This window comes from Hemibagrus wyckioides, linkage group LG01 (assembly GCF_019097595.1).
Source record: "Hemibagrus wyckioides isolate EC202008001 linkage group LG01, SWU_Hwy_1.0, whole genome shotgun sequence".
Classification (NCBI taxonomy): domain Eukaryota; kingdom Metazoa; phylum Chordata; class Actinopteri; order Siluriformes; family Bagridae; genus Hemibagrus; species Hemibagrus wyckioides.
The window spans coordinates 23,945,334-23,962,139 of NC_080710.1; the positions used below are offsets into that span (position 1 = coordinate 23,945,334).

General features: G+C 38.0%; 1 protein-coding gene across 1 annotated transcript; it reads left to right on the forward strand.

Annotated features, from left to right (window-relative positions):
• Positions 1-4,259: 4,259 nt before the first annotated feature.
• On the forward strand, positions 4,260-13,242 carry LOC131360080 (nuclease EXOG, mitochondrial-like). Its single transcript, XM_058400197.1, has 6 exons — positions 4,260-4,496; positions 5,670-5,819; positions 7,024-7,163; positions 7,389-7,465; positions 7,553-7,667; positions 9,506-13,242. Exons 1-6 carry the CDS (start codon positions 4,370-4,372, stop codon positions 9,947-9,949), a joined length of 1,053 nt encoding a protein of 350 aa, XP_058256180.1. The 5' UTR covers positions 4,260-4,369; the 3' UTR covers positions 9,950-13,242.
• The last annotated feature ends 3,564 nt before the right edge of the window (positions 13,243-16,806 follow it).

The following is a 16,806-nucleotide window of genomic DNA, read 5'->3' on the forward strand; positions in this document are numbered from 1 at the left end:
CAGGGTTGTGAGCCAGCACTCAAGTATTAAAGCCTTTCCTTCAGGGGGAATATATACGGGAAATATAAACCTTTTCTTTCTTTCTTTTTTTCTTTTTCTCTTACATTTTTTTTAACCGTCTTGCATAAGGCTGCTTTCCCACAAGGAGAATATAAACACTCTCCCTTTTATAGTACCTTTTTATGGAATGGAAAATTGACTTGGCTTGTTTTTTTTTTTTTTTTTTTTGTTGGTTTTTTTTTTTTCCTCCCAAAAATTGCATCAGTTGGAAGAAAACAAGCTCAAAAAAATCCATTTAATAACCGGTTTAATGGCCCTGCTATATTCTTTATATCCGTATGTATAACAGAAGTGGCACATGAGAGATGAAAGAAGGCGTTCTCACTTGTCTTGTCAAGGGGTCATATTTTAAGTGCTGTTTCTATATTGGAATATGTGAAATGTACATGTTGTAGTTATGTTTCACTATTGTAGCTAAACTTGTAGAACAGAGATGGCTTGTACTACTGATTTTAACAACTATACTAAAAGAAAAAAGGAAAAGAAAAAAAAAAGAAGAAATCTGTATAAGACAAAATGTATACAGAGAGTTGAGCTTGTTGCTGTAGGCCCTCTTTTTGGATTGAAAAGTATGTTGAAAAAGTTTTATATAGCCTATATGAAATGCCCTGGGACGGTCAGACATCCATTGTATTGCCGTAATGAACTGAGGACTTTTTTTTTTTTTTTTTTTTTTTTTTTTTTTTGGGGTGGGGACGACGCTCATTGTAACATAGTTCTTTAATTTTGCAGTGGATCATTGTTCCTTTTTACTGTGGTAATTTTAGAACTACGTATCCAGAGTTTGGACTAGTTTTGCCTAGATGTTGGGTTGTGGTTGTTTCTGCTCTTCATTGGTGCCAGAATAAACCAGTATGAATGTAGTATTTGCCCAGTGTGAAGCAACTACACCCTGACTGAGAAAAAAAAAAGTACTAGAAAGGATTATTTCAATTTTATCTTTTTGTATATGAAAGTAAACAATAAAATGCTGATAAAACAAAATTGCCTACTTGATATCGGTTGGTTTTGTCCCAGCTTTCCATGTGCATCATTTTTTTTTCTTCTACCAGGTCTAATAGCCTATTTTAAGATGAGTAATTAAGCTGCAACCTACTTTCGGATTAATAAAAGGGAAAACTAGCCAATATCACATTAATCACTGTCAGCGTTAATGGCCGTTTCAGATCCTTTCATTTCGCAGATTTTTCACAGGATTGAACTACAGGTGAGTGTAATAAATATAATATTAAGACTTTATGAAACCGTGACACGAAAAGTACAAAATGTCAGCTTTTAATTTAAATACATTAGCATATATATTGTGTGAACCATAAAATAATCACTGCACATTATGCATTCTGTCTATGAAAGAGGGGGTCAAGAGTATCGGGACACCATTATTAATTGGCTGAATTGGTAGAACATTCAAATTGTCCTGAAAAGAAAAAAAAAAACTCCCTGAACTTCTAGTGGCAGTAAGAGACTTCATGGTTCTTATGGTTTATAATTCATTCTGTGGTGCACTAGTACATGCCAGTGGCAACAAATTTTATACCACTTTTGATAAACAGCAGGTCTGACAGTAGACATAACGTGCTGTATCTGTGATGGGCGAACATAAACGATTCATAATAATACGCTTGCTGTGATACGAATTCAAATTTTATTGGTCACATGCAACGTGTAGTCCATATCATAAAAACAGAAGGACAATATAGCATCGTTCCTGCAATAACAGCTCGTTCCCGGACTTGTTTGATGGACGCTTCTAATATAAGGCTAACCAATAAGAAATATACAGAAATGTATAATTGTTCATTATAGTTCAGTGTCCTATAAGTGGGGGTGGGGGGTGATGGCGGCTCAAGTGGTTAAGGCTCTGGGTTGTTGACCGGAAGATTAGGGGTTCAAGCTCCAGCACTGCCAAGTTGCCACTGTTGGGCACTTGAGCAAGGCCCTTAACCCTCTCTGCTCCAGGGGGGCTGTATCATGGCTGACCCTGCACTCTGACCCCAACCTCCAAAGATGGGATATGCAAAGAAAAGGATTTCACTGTGCTGTAATGTATATGTGGCAAATTATAATTATTATTATTATAAAGAAGCTTCAGTGTAACACCAATACGTTTTCATAGACAGGAAACTAAGACGTAGGTGTATTTGCTTTCCTTTATTTTTCAGTAAAATGACAAGCTTTTTTTTCATGAAAGAGAGTAAAATTTGTGAGGGATCTACTGTTGTTAGCTGCTATAAATGTAGGTAAAACAGGAAATCTGTCTTAGTGATGTTCCAAAACATCATATGTAACTACAAATAGTTAAAAAATCAAAAAATGTTGCTCATTAATACAACTTTATAGGATTGTTTTCCTATAATCTCATGTATGCATAGTCTTATTTTAGTCCTTGAGTACAGGTGAGTGCGCTCAAGTCCACCTGGGAAGTTGGAATTTGCAAGTTAGGAAGTCGTAATTACGACGTTAGGAAGTGTTCAAGTCACTTTAGATGGAGCTGATGGAGATGGGGGGGTGTACCTACGTTACATATTATATTGTAATCAAATCATTTCTCTTATGGAGATTAAATGTTAACCAATTTGCTTTGTATTTAACTAGCTGCATATATAAAATAACTCAAATCACCTTCAAGACAAGCAAACATTCATTCACTATTTCTGACATGACATGAACACACCATTCGTCTTATCTGTCAGCAAGACCGTGTTCGCAGATATCGTTGCCTCTATTCCTGAGTGCTATCAGTGGTGAACGTTTATGTTTACAGCATTTGGCAGATTCTCTAATCCAGAGTGATATTTACCGAGCTTGGCTGTTTACTTAGTTCAGAGTGAACTGAGTATAAACAAGCTTAAGCCAGAAAACTGCAGTCGGGGCTTATAAATAAATACAACATGGACACATCACACAATTATTTACAGTACAGCCGTTCTGTTTCTGTACTGAATTATTCTTCTTTTGTCAACAATTACATTTCTTTGCTACATTTAATTGGAGAATGACATGTCGTACTTTATATTCACGTATAAAAACATTTAATGTGAATATCATCAGGGCTTGTGATATCTGCAGGTAATCACAGCTATGTTGATGGATAACAAAAGTCCTGTGTTAACAAGTGCACCATACGGTCAAAGGTATGTCAAAGCCTGACCAATCATACCCATGTATAGCAACGTCCAATCTTCTGGGAAGGCTATTCAGCTACATTTTGGAGCATGGCTGTAGGGATTTGTGCTCATTTAGCCACAAGAGCATTAGTGAGTCAGGCACTGATATTGGATGTGAAGGTTCTATTGACCTATTAGTTCCTCAAGAGTCCTTGGTTGCTGCTGTAGAAAGAACATCATTTACATTTACATTATTTACTGTCCAGTGTCACCCAAATGTGGACGAGGTTCCCTTCTGAGTCTGGTTCCTCTCGAGGTTTCTTCCTCATATCATCTCAGGGAGTTTTTTCCTTTATGCATCCTTTCCTTTAACATTATGGTGAAGACGTATATTTGTGTTCAGTGATCAGGTGTCCACTTACATTTGGCCATATAGTGTACTTTATACACTGATCAGGCATAACATTATGACCACTGAGAGGTGAATTGAATAACACTGATTATCTCCTCATCATGACACCTGTTAGTGGGTGGGATATATTAGGCAGCAAGTGAACATTTTGTCCTCAAAGTTGATGTGTTAGAAACAGGAAAAATGGCCAAGTGTATGAAAAATGAGTTTGACAAGGGCCAAATTGTGATGGCTAGACCACTGGATCAGAGCATCTCCAAAACTGTAGCTCTTGTGGGGTGTTCCCGTTCTGCGCTGGTCAGTATCTATCAAACTGGTCCAAGGAAGGAACAGTGGTGAACCTGGTGACAGGGTCATGGGTGGACAAGGCTCACTGATGTATGTGGAAAGCAAAGGCTGACCCGTGTGATCCGATCCAACAGACGAGCTACTGTTGCTCAAACTGCTGAAGAAGTTAATGCTGGTTCTCATAGAAAGGTGTCAGAATACACAGTGCATGATGGGTCAGGGCTGTTTTAGCAGCAAAAGGTGGACCAACACAATATTAGGCGCGTGGCCATAATGTTATGCCTGGTCGGTGTATATTTACCTGAAAATACATCACTGACCGTGGGGAAGAGTGGGACGTGGCTCAGCTCTGTAACTGGTGTGTATTTTTATTGTGTGGCCACAAGATGGAGGTGTGAGGATTGTAGCTCTGCTCTTTCTTCAATACAGCAGCTGCTCATTCAAACGTTGCTCACAAAGAAACCAGAGCTGAATTTCAGTTTACATTTTGTAGGGGGAAAAAATGGCTCCTGGTCTTAAATATGTGCGATTTTTTGGTGGTTTTGTGTGTGGAGTTACTGTCAGCACTGGCGCCTGCGTGGCTGCAGTTAAACTGTATCTTCAGCCTGGAGAGTCCACACAGGAGAAAGGTAGCAAGTTAGCAACTTACTTAGTTTTATAACCTGTTACTCAGCCACTGCTTTCAAGTATTATCTATAACAACACGCTTTGGAAATCAGAATTGTAGCCAGTTTGGCTTAGGTGCAACTTCAGCTATTTTTCTACTGTTAACGCTATGGTTTAGCTGGTTATTGTTGTCTATGCTAGCTAGCGGTTTCAACCAGTTACAGCTAGCAATAATGTTACCAAGACCTTACCTGCTTTGTACCTAACAAACACAAAGTTACAGATTAGTCAGGTTTATTAAATGTGCCTTGATCTTAATGTGTCTTAACCAGCGTCTGGTTTTCCTTACCTTGATTAGCTGATAAGTGTTCTTATAGAACATATCTATAATACACTATATAACCAAAAGTTTTGGGACACCCCTCCAAATCATTGAATTCAGGGGTTGGGCAGTGACTCTTAATGTTTCAGCTTCATACCAAGCCATCTTGGACAATTTCATGCTCCCAACTTTGTGGGAACGGTTTGGGGATGACCCCCTTCCTGTTCCAACATGACTGTACACCAGTGCACAAAGCAAGGTCCATAAAGACATGGATGAGCGAGTTTGGTGTGGAGGAACTGCACAGAGTCCTGACCTCAACCCGATAGAACACCGTTGGGATGAATTAGAGCGGAGACTGCGAGCCAGACCTTCTCGTCCAACATCAGTGCCTGACCTCACAAATGCACTTCTAGAGGAACGGTCAAAATTTCCCATAAGCACACTCCTAAACCTTGTGGAAAGCCTTCCCAGAAGAGTTGAAGCTGTTAATGCTGCAAAGGGCGGGCCAACTCTATATTACATTGATTTGCATGTAAAGGCAGACGTCCCAGTTTTGGCCTGTCTCCGCTCTAATTCATCCTAAAGGTGTTCTGTCGGGTTGAGGTCAGTTCCTCCACACCAAACTCGCTAATCCATGTCTTTATGGACCTTGCTTTGTGCACTGGTGTGCAGTCATGTTGGAACAGGAAGGGGTCATCACCAAACTGTTCCCACATAGAGCACTATGCAGGTGAGAGAAAACACTACTTTTGGTAGTGCTTTTCTGAAAGGGATGCAGTTAAGGTAACATATCTTTATCAGTATAAGAAGTGTGTGAGAGATCATGCCTGGTCAATAAACTGTGTGTGTGTGTGTGTGTTTCTCTCCTCAGAGAGTGCAACGCAGAGACTCATTAAGCTCTATGGGCTCCCTGTGGATGGCTCTGAGACCAGATACTATACCAACCACATCTTGTCGTACGATCAGAGCCGAAGGACACCAAGATGGGTGGTTGAACACCTGTCTGAAGAAAAACTACTTGGTAAGTTGTAGTGTGCCATAATTTATTTTATTTTTGCCTAATGAAATTCCATTGTTTCTGATAGACTTCAAGCCATGATTCATTTGAGTCTGATAAATACCTGAATGAACAACTCACAATTAACATAAATATAAATAAATGAAAATGGAAAGAAAGTGCAAAGGGCACTGTGGTTTGAATCATTTGCATTCAGATCTGTGACTATCCTTTTATCCATAGTGAAGTCTTTCTTTCTGGTGATGTTTCATCTGCCCTGCACCAGTCAGGGGTCTTTCACCTGGGCAGTGCTCAGTCTGTTTGAATTGACCTCTAGGTAGTTTTCAGGGTGAGTGTGTGTTCATGGTTTGTTCAGGCAAACAAACAAACAAACAAAAGCTCACCATCACCACAGCAGTGACACAAAACCTTATAGGACAGACTATAAGACTTAAAAACTGATCTGTGAGATGCAGTATGAGCCAACAGACAAAGCTAAATTGCTTTGGAAATACATACTCTGCCAAATGATGTAGATTTTAGATTTAAAAGTTCTTTAAACTTGTAATTTATTTGACTATTTATTCACTTATTTAGCCCTCTACGAAAAAGCTTAACAAACCTCTGTCAAATGTTATACAAGCATAGAAAGCCCAGAAATTACTAAATGATTATAGCTGATATATATTGATAACTAGTTGCATACACATACACCATTTCTCCTTCTTCTGCTTTCGGCTTTTCCCTTCAGGGGTGGCCACAGCGAATCATCTCTCTCCACCTATCCCAATCTTCTGCATCCTCAACACTTGCACCCACCAGCTTCATATCCTCATTTATTACATATCCCCATACACCATTTATTTTTTGTTTTTGTGTTAAAGAGGCTCTGGGGTGCAGTCAGTGCTCCAGTTCATCCCAAAGATGTTCGGTGGGGTTGATGTCAGGGCTCTGTGCAGGACCCTCACATTCTCCCACACCAGTCTTGGCAATCCATGGAGCTTGCTTTGTGTCATGCTGGAACATGTTTGAGCCTCTTGGAAGGGAAATTGTAATTGCTACAGCTAACAAAGGCATTCTGTACATATGGGTACGATGGCCATGTGTCTTCTGGATATATAATTTATCTCGGTGCTAACTCATGACTATACTGACCAGTGTGGATATTCTGGGAAAATTTGGCAGCATTTCAATCGCTTTTGATTGTTTACTTGCTCTAATTTACTAGGAAAAGCAGAGAGAAAGCACTGCAAATTCAAGCCAGACCCCAGCATCCCAGAGCTGTTCACAGCACACAATGAAGACTACCTCGGCAGCGGCTGGTCTCGAGGACACATGGCACCAGCTGGCAACAATAAATTTTCAGAGGCAAGGCAACGTTTATTCTCATAAGCTGTTATCTCAGTGATTGTCAAATGAAATCATCCTAGATCAGATTATGTATTTCCTTACACCTTTCCTACAACGAAGGAATTAAAGCCTAAATGAAATATTTCAATTTAAATGAAAATATTGTTCAGTGTTCCACAATACAAAGCCTTATAAATATATAGCTTGTTATAGCTATGTTTCATCTTGGTTATTTCTGAACAGCAATCAATGGCGGAGACGTTCTATCTGACTAATATTGTCCCACAGAATTATGAAAACAACGCCGGGTTCTGGAACAGGTAACAAGCTAAAATATGATTCGAGCTGGAGAAAGATTAATCTGAGGCATTTTTACATGCTTGTAATAACATATGTCTTGTTTTAAGGTTGGAGATGTATTGCAGAGAGCTGACCGAGAGGTTCAGAGACGTGTGGGTGATTTCAGGGCCGCTTACTCTTCCACAAACAGGAGAGGATAAAAAGAAAATCGTCTCTTATCAGGTACATGAGCATGAACGTGGTGCACTCTGTTAGAGAGAACGTAAGCTCAGGAAAAGTAAGTGAATTAGAAAAGGAACTTTTTGTTGTTCCTTTGCTTATGTTCTAATGCTGTTACACCAGCCACAAAAATACTGTGTCAGTTAACAAAATGTACATTTACGTGTCTGGCAGAAGCCCTAATCCAGAGCAACTTAGTCTAATCTCATTTTATACAACTGAGCAATTGAGGATTTAAGGGCCTTACTCAGGGGTCCAGCAGTGGCAGCTTAGTGGACCTGGGATTCGAACTCTCAACCTTCTTCTGATCTGTAGTTAAACACCTTAACCACTAAGCTACTACATCCCCAAATGTAGTTATTTATAGTCCTTTTGGTGACCATTATACATGCTTTACCTGTCTGTCTGTCTGTCTGTCTATATAAACATTTGCTACTACAAACATCTACTTGTGATGTGAAGCTGCAACAACATCGAAAAATTTAAACAATCTGGATAATATTATAGTGAACTATCAACACAAACTAGCAATAAAAACATATATGTTGCTCTCTCAAAGATTTTTCCAGTCTATCAGTATTTAATGTTTGCTGACATCCATTAAGCACATGAATGGAGTGTAATGATTTGAGTCAAATTTGAGCACATGACCAGTAGATGTCAGCATTACACTTGCACATTGCCTGGTGCTTTCATTATGACACGTCATATATTTTACTGAAGGCATTACCGCTGTATTTCTTGCCCAACGTAAAGTTGTGTGTCGTCTTAGTAAAGCATACCAGAGGTCGTAACTTAAAGCTGGGAGATATGGCGCAGTCCAGGGTAAACTTTGAGAGTGAGTCTTTACAGCCGCACAAACTGAATTAATAAATACCTGTAGCAGATGTCTCTGAGCAGACTGGATGGACATGGATGTTACGTGGTTGTTTGGCTGATTATATTTAAGGCAGGGTGCATAACAGTAGCTTCTTACTGCCCAGAAATAACATGATAAATCTTAAATGATGTATTCCACAGTAAGTATTATGTGGTTAGATAAGATGTATAGATCCCTGCGGGGAAATTCACTTGTTGCTAGGTAGCAGCGTTTAAGTAAAAGTCGCCAAAGATAAAGTACAAAATGCGTAAAGAAAATCATAAATATGTTATAATTACAAAGTAAAAGTGTTCATTCTACAAGAAGGCATTTATTTCACATAATGTAGTACTTAAAAGTTTGCAGACTGCGAAAGAATAAGTAATAAAAATAATGATCTCAGCTAGGAGTGATATAATTACATGTGTTCAGTATTATTCACAGAAGCAGAGTTTCGATCTTGAAATGGCTGTAGAGTGGGATGTAAACTTGTATGTCCTCTGCTCTGTGTGAGACATGTGAGGAGCTCCAGCTGGCCAGGGAAAGAGTTAGCTTTCCGTTAGGGCTAAATCGACATCGACAGCTACCCCCAGGGCTAGTGTGTATCATAAATTGGCAGCGACAGGAGCCATGTTACCTTGATCTCTGCACACTCGGGCCCTAGGAGAGACTGTAGCTTAGATACGTCGCTTATTTTCCAGGTGCCACTGTGGAATGGAGTGGTTGTGCCGGTGCAGTTTCTCCTGGGTAAATTGGGAGAATATGTTAAAAAGTTCTCTTGACTTCCTCCAAATGCCTACTGGATTATTTATATATGTGTTATTAAACAAAATATTATATTTAATACACACTGGACACACCTCTGTGGTTTGTTTAAGTGTGAGTGAAATGCTTGTTCTTGCTCTTTATTCACAGTCCGCGTTTATGAAATGAAGTCTGATTTAATCTGATTTAATGTTCCACATATGACCCATGACATCAGGTGATCGGAAAAGACGACGTCGCCGTGCCCACTCATCTTTACAAAGTGATCCTCGTGAAGAAAGATCTTTCGTCTGACGCGCTGGCTCTCGGTGCATTCGTAGTGCCGAACGCTCCGATCGGGTTCGATCATCAGCTGAAGGAGTACCAGGTGAGCCTCACACAGCTGGAGAGAATGTCAGGCCTGACCTTCTTCCCTGAACTGCACAAGAGCCAGAGTGTGAAGAACCTTTGCATGCTGGACTCCTGTGAGCTCATGGACTTTAAGCGTTTCACGCTGTACATTACCAGCCGTAAGGTGAGGGGGGTCAGATCCTTGGCGAAGCTGGAGAAGATGATGACAGAGCTCAAGGAAGCCGGTATCACTCCTGATGAATACTTGACTAAAATGTACTTTGAAAAGAAACAAGAACTCTTGGAAAAGGAAAGCTCACAGGTCAGATAAGGATAACGACACTTTGAACTGCTGTGTCCTGGTCCAGGGTCAAAGCATTTTTACGTTGCATTTTTTTTTATCAGTGTTTATGGACAGTGAGATTTAAGGCTCTCATTTTTTTTTTTTACAGATGTTTTAAAGGTTTCAAGAAATCAAAATATTGACTTGAATCATGTTCTCAGGGAACATTGATAAATATATTAGAAAAAAATGCCCTCACTGTCTCATTTGTCTGTTTCATTTATCATTTTCCTCATTTAGTGTGTTCAGCTCTTGTCTTGCTATACATTTGTTAACCTACTTAACAGAAACGTTTAAGCATATTTTTTGATATATATATATATATATTTTATATTAGCAACGTTTGGCATTTTCATATTGCAGAGGAAATGCAGAAGTAGGTCAGCTGTTAAGGTTTTGTGATAGTGACTGAAAGCAGAACCTGCTCTCCTCCCTCCCTCTCCTTTTCACAAAGGTGCCCAGTTTGGCTGTCATCAACAAAAAAAATAAATAAATGACAAGTTCTATTTCCGTGGCTTTCAAAATATTGTTGATACATGGGGGGAAAAAAAAATTCCCCTGAAACCTTGGTATGCGTTAACAGCGATTATACCGTTTTGTAGCTCAGAACGTTTACGCTATAGGTCCAAAAATACGTGGACACCTGACCATCACACCCATATGTGGTTCTTCCCCAAAGTGTTGTCATAAAGGTGGAAACGCACACATTTGTATGCAGTAACATTACAGTTCCCCTTCACTGGAACTAACAGTCACAAACCTTTTCTAGCATGACAATGCCCCTGTTCACAAAGCAGCAAGCTCTATGCAGACATGGCTTGCCAAAGCTGGTGTAGAAGAACTTGAGTGTCCTGCATAGAGCCCTGACCTCAACCCTACTGAAAACCTTTGGGATGAAGTGGAACACAGACCACGTGCCAGGCCTTTTTGTCCAACATCAGTGCCTGACCTCACTAATGCTCTTGTGGCTGAATGAACACAAATCCCCAAATCCACACTCCAAAATCTCACTGAAAGCCTTCAAAGAAGAGTAGAGGTTATTATAGAAGCTATTATGGGATGTTAAACACATCAACAAACCTTTATGTTTGTAAGAAAATAATGAATAATTTATTATTTGTATTTATGTGAAACAAATCAGAATGTAGTCTCATTATTATTATTATTATTATTATTATTATTATTATTATTGATATGCAACATGTGAGGGGTCTTACAAGCTCTTCTGCAGTGGTGCTTTATGGTCTCCTAGCTTTTCGACCCTCTGTGCTCATGTTTATTAAGAGGATGTCCAGCAATTCGGGGGATCTTTCTGACGTTTTAATACAACCACCACACACATGCTGTATGTCCTCAGCTCTTGTAGTCACCCTGTTATTTCATTTGTATCTCCCTTGAGAGAAGATCCTTTAACTGCCCTGGACTAAACAATTGTGAGTTCAAATTCTAGGATTGCCAGAAATCCAGTGTTGGGTTAATGAACTGCTCCAGTGGGAATGTTCAATGGCTGACCTTGTGCTTCGAGCTAATAGTTGGGATACGCAGAAACACCCAACTGCTCTCTTGGGAATGAACAAACTTAAGAAGTACAGCACTAACCTGTGTGACCTGTGTTGTACACAGGTCTTATTTGACTTGGTGTTCTGGTGGAATTGTTTCAGGAGATGTATTGGAGCTTAAAATAAATGGGGTCATAAATATTTTTTATTAGCATATGGCGCAAACGTAGCCCTCTATTATTGTGTACTTACCAGAAGTCAAAATTAATGCAATGTTTGTGTTATTCTAGTCATTCTCTGCATGTAGTGTTTATAAAGTCTTTGGAAACTTGGAAAATCTGAGATGTTGGTTCGATCCATATTTAGAGGTGCATTTCTCCTAACTCTGCCTTGGTACAATTTTTGTCTTTTATTGCACATTTTTTTAAAAGCATGTGGTGATTTAAATGCAAATAATACTACCAGCCTGTGCACAATTGAATTATATAGCCTTTGTCCTAGAGGTCATGAGCACAAGAAGGTCAGGGGTCAATTGACTGTGATACTGCAATGAGTTGAGAAGTAAATTCTCACTGAATTTCACCTCGTGCTCAGTCAGAAGCCGTATAATAACAATGCCAGATTGGGAAACTGACTTCTAGACACTCGTGTGACACTCGTAGTTTACTCGTGTAAACTACTCGTGTCAAAGAATGAGGCTTTCAAGTTATATCCCCCATACGGTTTCTCTACAGTTGCAGTTTAATTACACACTTTGCGTTGTTTTATTTGTCAGTTGATGCCAAGAATAAACAAGAGGTCCGTATATATTTATTTGTTTGAATTTGCTTTGCGTGTTTAGAACCATGTTTTAACTTAGAAACGAATGTATCATTACTGTATCGCACAAATTAAAAAAGTTGACATGCTAACCTCAGGCATCTGTTAAGCTGTCACAGAGAGAGAGAGAGAACTACAGTTGCCGTGATTACGGTGTACTATTTTCCTGGTTTCTCCTGTGATTTCTCCACGGGCTGTGCTGCCTCAGCATGTTTTAGCTCTGAGACAGTGATCAAGCACTGAGCAATTTTTTTTGCAAGCAAGTCACATTCAGAAGTTTCTTTGCCAACATTGCAACTTCTGCAAGAAATTCTTTTCTCCTATGAAAATATTTTTAAGAAACTAAATAAAGTCACCTTTCTCATAGTACACTTGTTATAAATATTATTATCAAATAGTAGCACTCCCCCTCGATATAAATGTCAAAGCCCAGTGTTCTGTATCGACTCTGCGACTCCCTCTCCGACTGCTAATGAGTATCACGTCTCCGAGCAAGTGTTTGTAAGTCACCGATGGGCTTTCGGCAGATGTTCAGTTCGCCAGGTGCATATTCATCTAGTGCTATAAATCAAGGAAGGATGAAATTATCATGCCTGATGATGAGGCTGCTTTGTTAAACTCTACCTGGCTAAGAACTAGGAACATGCACAAAAGGAAAGTCACCAAATAAACTGTTGACATTTATTAAGCGCTCAGAAAGACAGAGGTATGGATATCCGTGTACGGTGTGCTTCGAGGCAGTAATCAAGCACTGAGCTTTTTTTTTCTTCTTGCAAGCAGGTCACAAGTTTGCAAACAATGCAATTTCTGCAAGATATGTTTTTTTCCCCCTTCCTGACAACTTTTCTTTCTTTCTTTTTTTTTTTTTTAAAAAGGTGGTGTATTTCTGTAGTCCACCTATGGAGATACACCACTCTGGAAAGTAAACCCAAGTTAGATATGTTTATTTTTTATTTTTGTTCCCAGACTTTAGACTTTCCAAATAAACTTTTTGCTCTTATATTATATTATATTATATTATATTATATTATATTATATTATATTATATTATATTATATTATATTATATTATATTATATTATATTATATTATATTATATTATATTATATTATATTATATTATATTATATTATATTATATTATATTATTTTTTTTATTATATTCTATTATATTCTATTATATTATATTATATTATATTATATTATATTTTATTTTTTTATATTATATTATATTATTATATTATATTTTATATTATTTATAGCGTGTGTGTGTGGTGCGTGTATTAAAGTGTTAATCATATTTGTACATCTGTAGGCTGGCCTGTGTTTTCTGTGCTTGATTATCTTGCATTTTAGCTTTGAGGCAAGGATGCTATCTGTCCACCTGTACGTCCTGTACACGTGCTGATGTGGAACAGGTGCATGCTCCAAACCTGGCTGTAATTAGCAGCCATGTCCTTGCACATTCTCACAGCTCAAAACAACAAGCTTGGCAACCACTGTCCTTTCCAAAGACAGTGCAATTAGTCAGGTAGCTTCTTTATTTTGGAATGACGTTATAAGCAATTTAGTTTTGGGTTTTAACTTTGGGCTTAGGAGAAAAAGATTCATTTGTCGTCTTAGTGACATCAGAGGTGTATAATTTGGAGAGTGAGTAAGAAATGTTTTCAATGCACACTGTACTCACTGAAATAGACAGCACAAAGAGAATACTGATAAAATCCTATTTAGGTATCATCATATTTGCGATTTACGTCAATTTAGCTCACTAGAAACAGAGGCTTGTTAATTTAAAAAGTGCTGTTGGGATCCAACCACTAAAAACATGTTTGTACCGTTCTCAGTCCTAGAGAGATGCTCTTGTTTTGTTGCATTTCATAATTGAAGATTTAAACCATTAAAAATCCTACTGACTTCACATTTCCTCATCAGTGTTCATCTATATTCAGGGCCCTCAATGTCATGTGCCTCATAAAATGACGGTTTCCAAGCAACAGCGGCTTGTAACTCTGTCCCTGGGGTCAAAAGCTTTAATACAGGCAAGAGAAAATACACATTTTGTCTTCTCATGGAAAGTACACAGCAGAGTGCATGCAGGACCTGCCTTTATACTACACTAATAATCAGACAGTCGTCTTTAAAGTACTGTTAGATCCAGCAGATGGAGATATAGCTACCTTAAGAAGTCACTGTGGCTCTCTGGCTTTGCTGAAATACCTTTTAAACCAGGGATGCAGCCAAATTCAGGAATTTTTTTAAGCTTTCACCTTTAAGTTAACCAGGATAATAAAATACCTTTAACAAACACTAATATTATACACTTAAGATATTTTTATTCTATCTTAGTCTGTCTGCCTATTGTTCTCCCATTTCTATTATTTAATTATCAAAGAAATATACGATTATTTAGGGTATTTCTAGAGACGTTTCAAGCTGTTCTATTGGCAGATATTGTTTGCTTTTTTTTTCTAAAAATAAATGTGACATCATCCAGTAATAGAATAAGAATAAGAAGCATATCTGGCTTGACATTAATAAAACGTCATTTTTATTTTATTTATTTATTTATTTATTTATTTTTTTATTTATTTATTTATTTAAGAAATTTAGGGTTTAATAATATCTGTTATATAATAATGACAAATTAACCTTTATTTGTATTTATTTTTTTCTTATTCTATTGTTTATTATTGTTTATTATTATTTATTATTGTTGTGGGTTTATTTATTTATATTTTTATAATTTTATTTTATTTTATTTTTTTTAATTTTTTTATTTATTTTTATTTATTTTTTTTTTTAAAGCCAGACAAACAAAATACTTGAGGTCACTTGTGATTTATTGGAACAAAGATTATGATTTTATTATTAGTGTAGTTTCCTCTTGTAAATAAAGGCATGGCAGTAAAATGCATTGGTCAGGATATTTTGTTTTTGAATGACTTTGTGAAGGTGTGCTCACAGAGCAGTGAGAATCCCAGAGCCGTCTCTTCACGAGCTGCCTTGTTGAATTAGTCTGAGTTTACTGTCCTACAAGACACGAGATGGAAAAAAAGGGCTGCTGACTTCAGGCATCCTTGGGGACAGTTTACATCCTCAAAGGAACTTGCTTTGATGCGATTGAGAAAGAGGAAGTGCGTGTATTCTCTGGTCTGATTGGTTTTTTGTTGGTTGTTGTTGCTCTCTACGAGTCTCCTCTGAGACAGAGCTGTTGGCCTTCATCATTTTTTTTTTAGTTTAGCGGAAGTCATGTGAGTTTGATGTATTTACAGATTTAATCATCTGACTAGGTTTTGCAGATCTGAACACAGTACATTCTTTTCATTAAATGAGACAGATGAAAATATGAACCACTTGTTGCACAATTATAAGCTAAATTTGTGTTTGTTGAGGAAGGCTGCTTGCCTTTTTAACAGGAAAAGTGTGTTGCATGCTCACACCTATTATTGGATTTAGAATACATTATGTGAAGTGTAGCAATTCTTATGTTACACTCTGTACTGCACTTCTGTGGGGTGCAGGAAGCCGTTTGGGAATCGGACTTTTTTCTCGGGAGATGGTCCCTCGGGGCCTATCCCCGTTTTCCCTGTCCTTGGCTTGGGTGCTTACACAGATTTTGTCAGTTATGTGTTAAACTTGTGCATTCAGGGATTTTTCAAGAGCAAAGGGGCCTCGATATTTTGTGCTTTCGATTGCGAAGATCACCGTGAAGATGCTCACAGGTATTCTTAGTCTACTAGGGTTTTTTGTTTTTTTTCCTCCTTTAGTACGAATGTTGTTTTTTAACCTCAGCTTGATAAATTGGTCCCTGTTTTAAAGTCAGGTGTGTAATTTATCAAAATGAAAAAAAAAAAAGAACAGACAATATTGTGGTTTGTGTAATAAAATGTAATGCATGGTTCGTCTTGTCATAGAATTTTAAAACGTACAATTCAGTGAATATATAGGTAGGAAACTGAGTCTCAGATCCAAGATTATTGTTACCTATGGAAAAATTCTGAAAATAGGAGAGAAATCTAATCCTTAATCCAAAAGTTCTTTTCAAAGAAAACACACACAAGTACATGCTGGATATGGGCATGTCAACGTAAACATGCTTTTGTTGTCACTGAACCATTTTTGATCATGCAGGTGTTTTCATGAACGTTTGTATTCTTGTCCTCCTTGGAAATTCAACTATGACCCAGTTTGTAGCTGCTTAGCAAATGTAGTCAGATTTTTATTAAATGTACTTCATGGAGTTCACGATGTCGTGAATGCTGAAAGGATTCCCAGTGCATTTGGAGTAATAGCCCCACAACATCTGAAGATCCTCCACCATACATAACAGTATGGATTACACTTACTTTTCGGTATAATCATCCATCATTTTAGGTCAAGGCCACTTTAAATATTTTTTCCATGAAGCTCTATTTTGCCTAATATGATCACAGAACCCGCTTCCTCTCAAAATTCCAGTGTCTACTGAGCAGGTTGATGAAAAGGAAAGGCTTTCTTCTGGCAAATACACGTTTGTTGACACCTGACCAT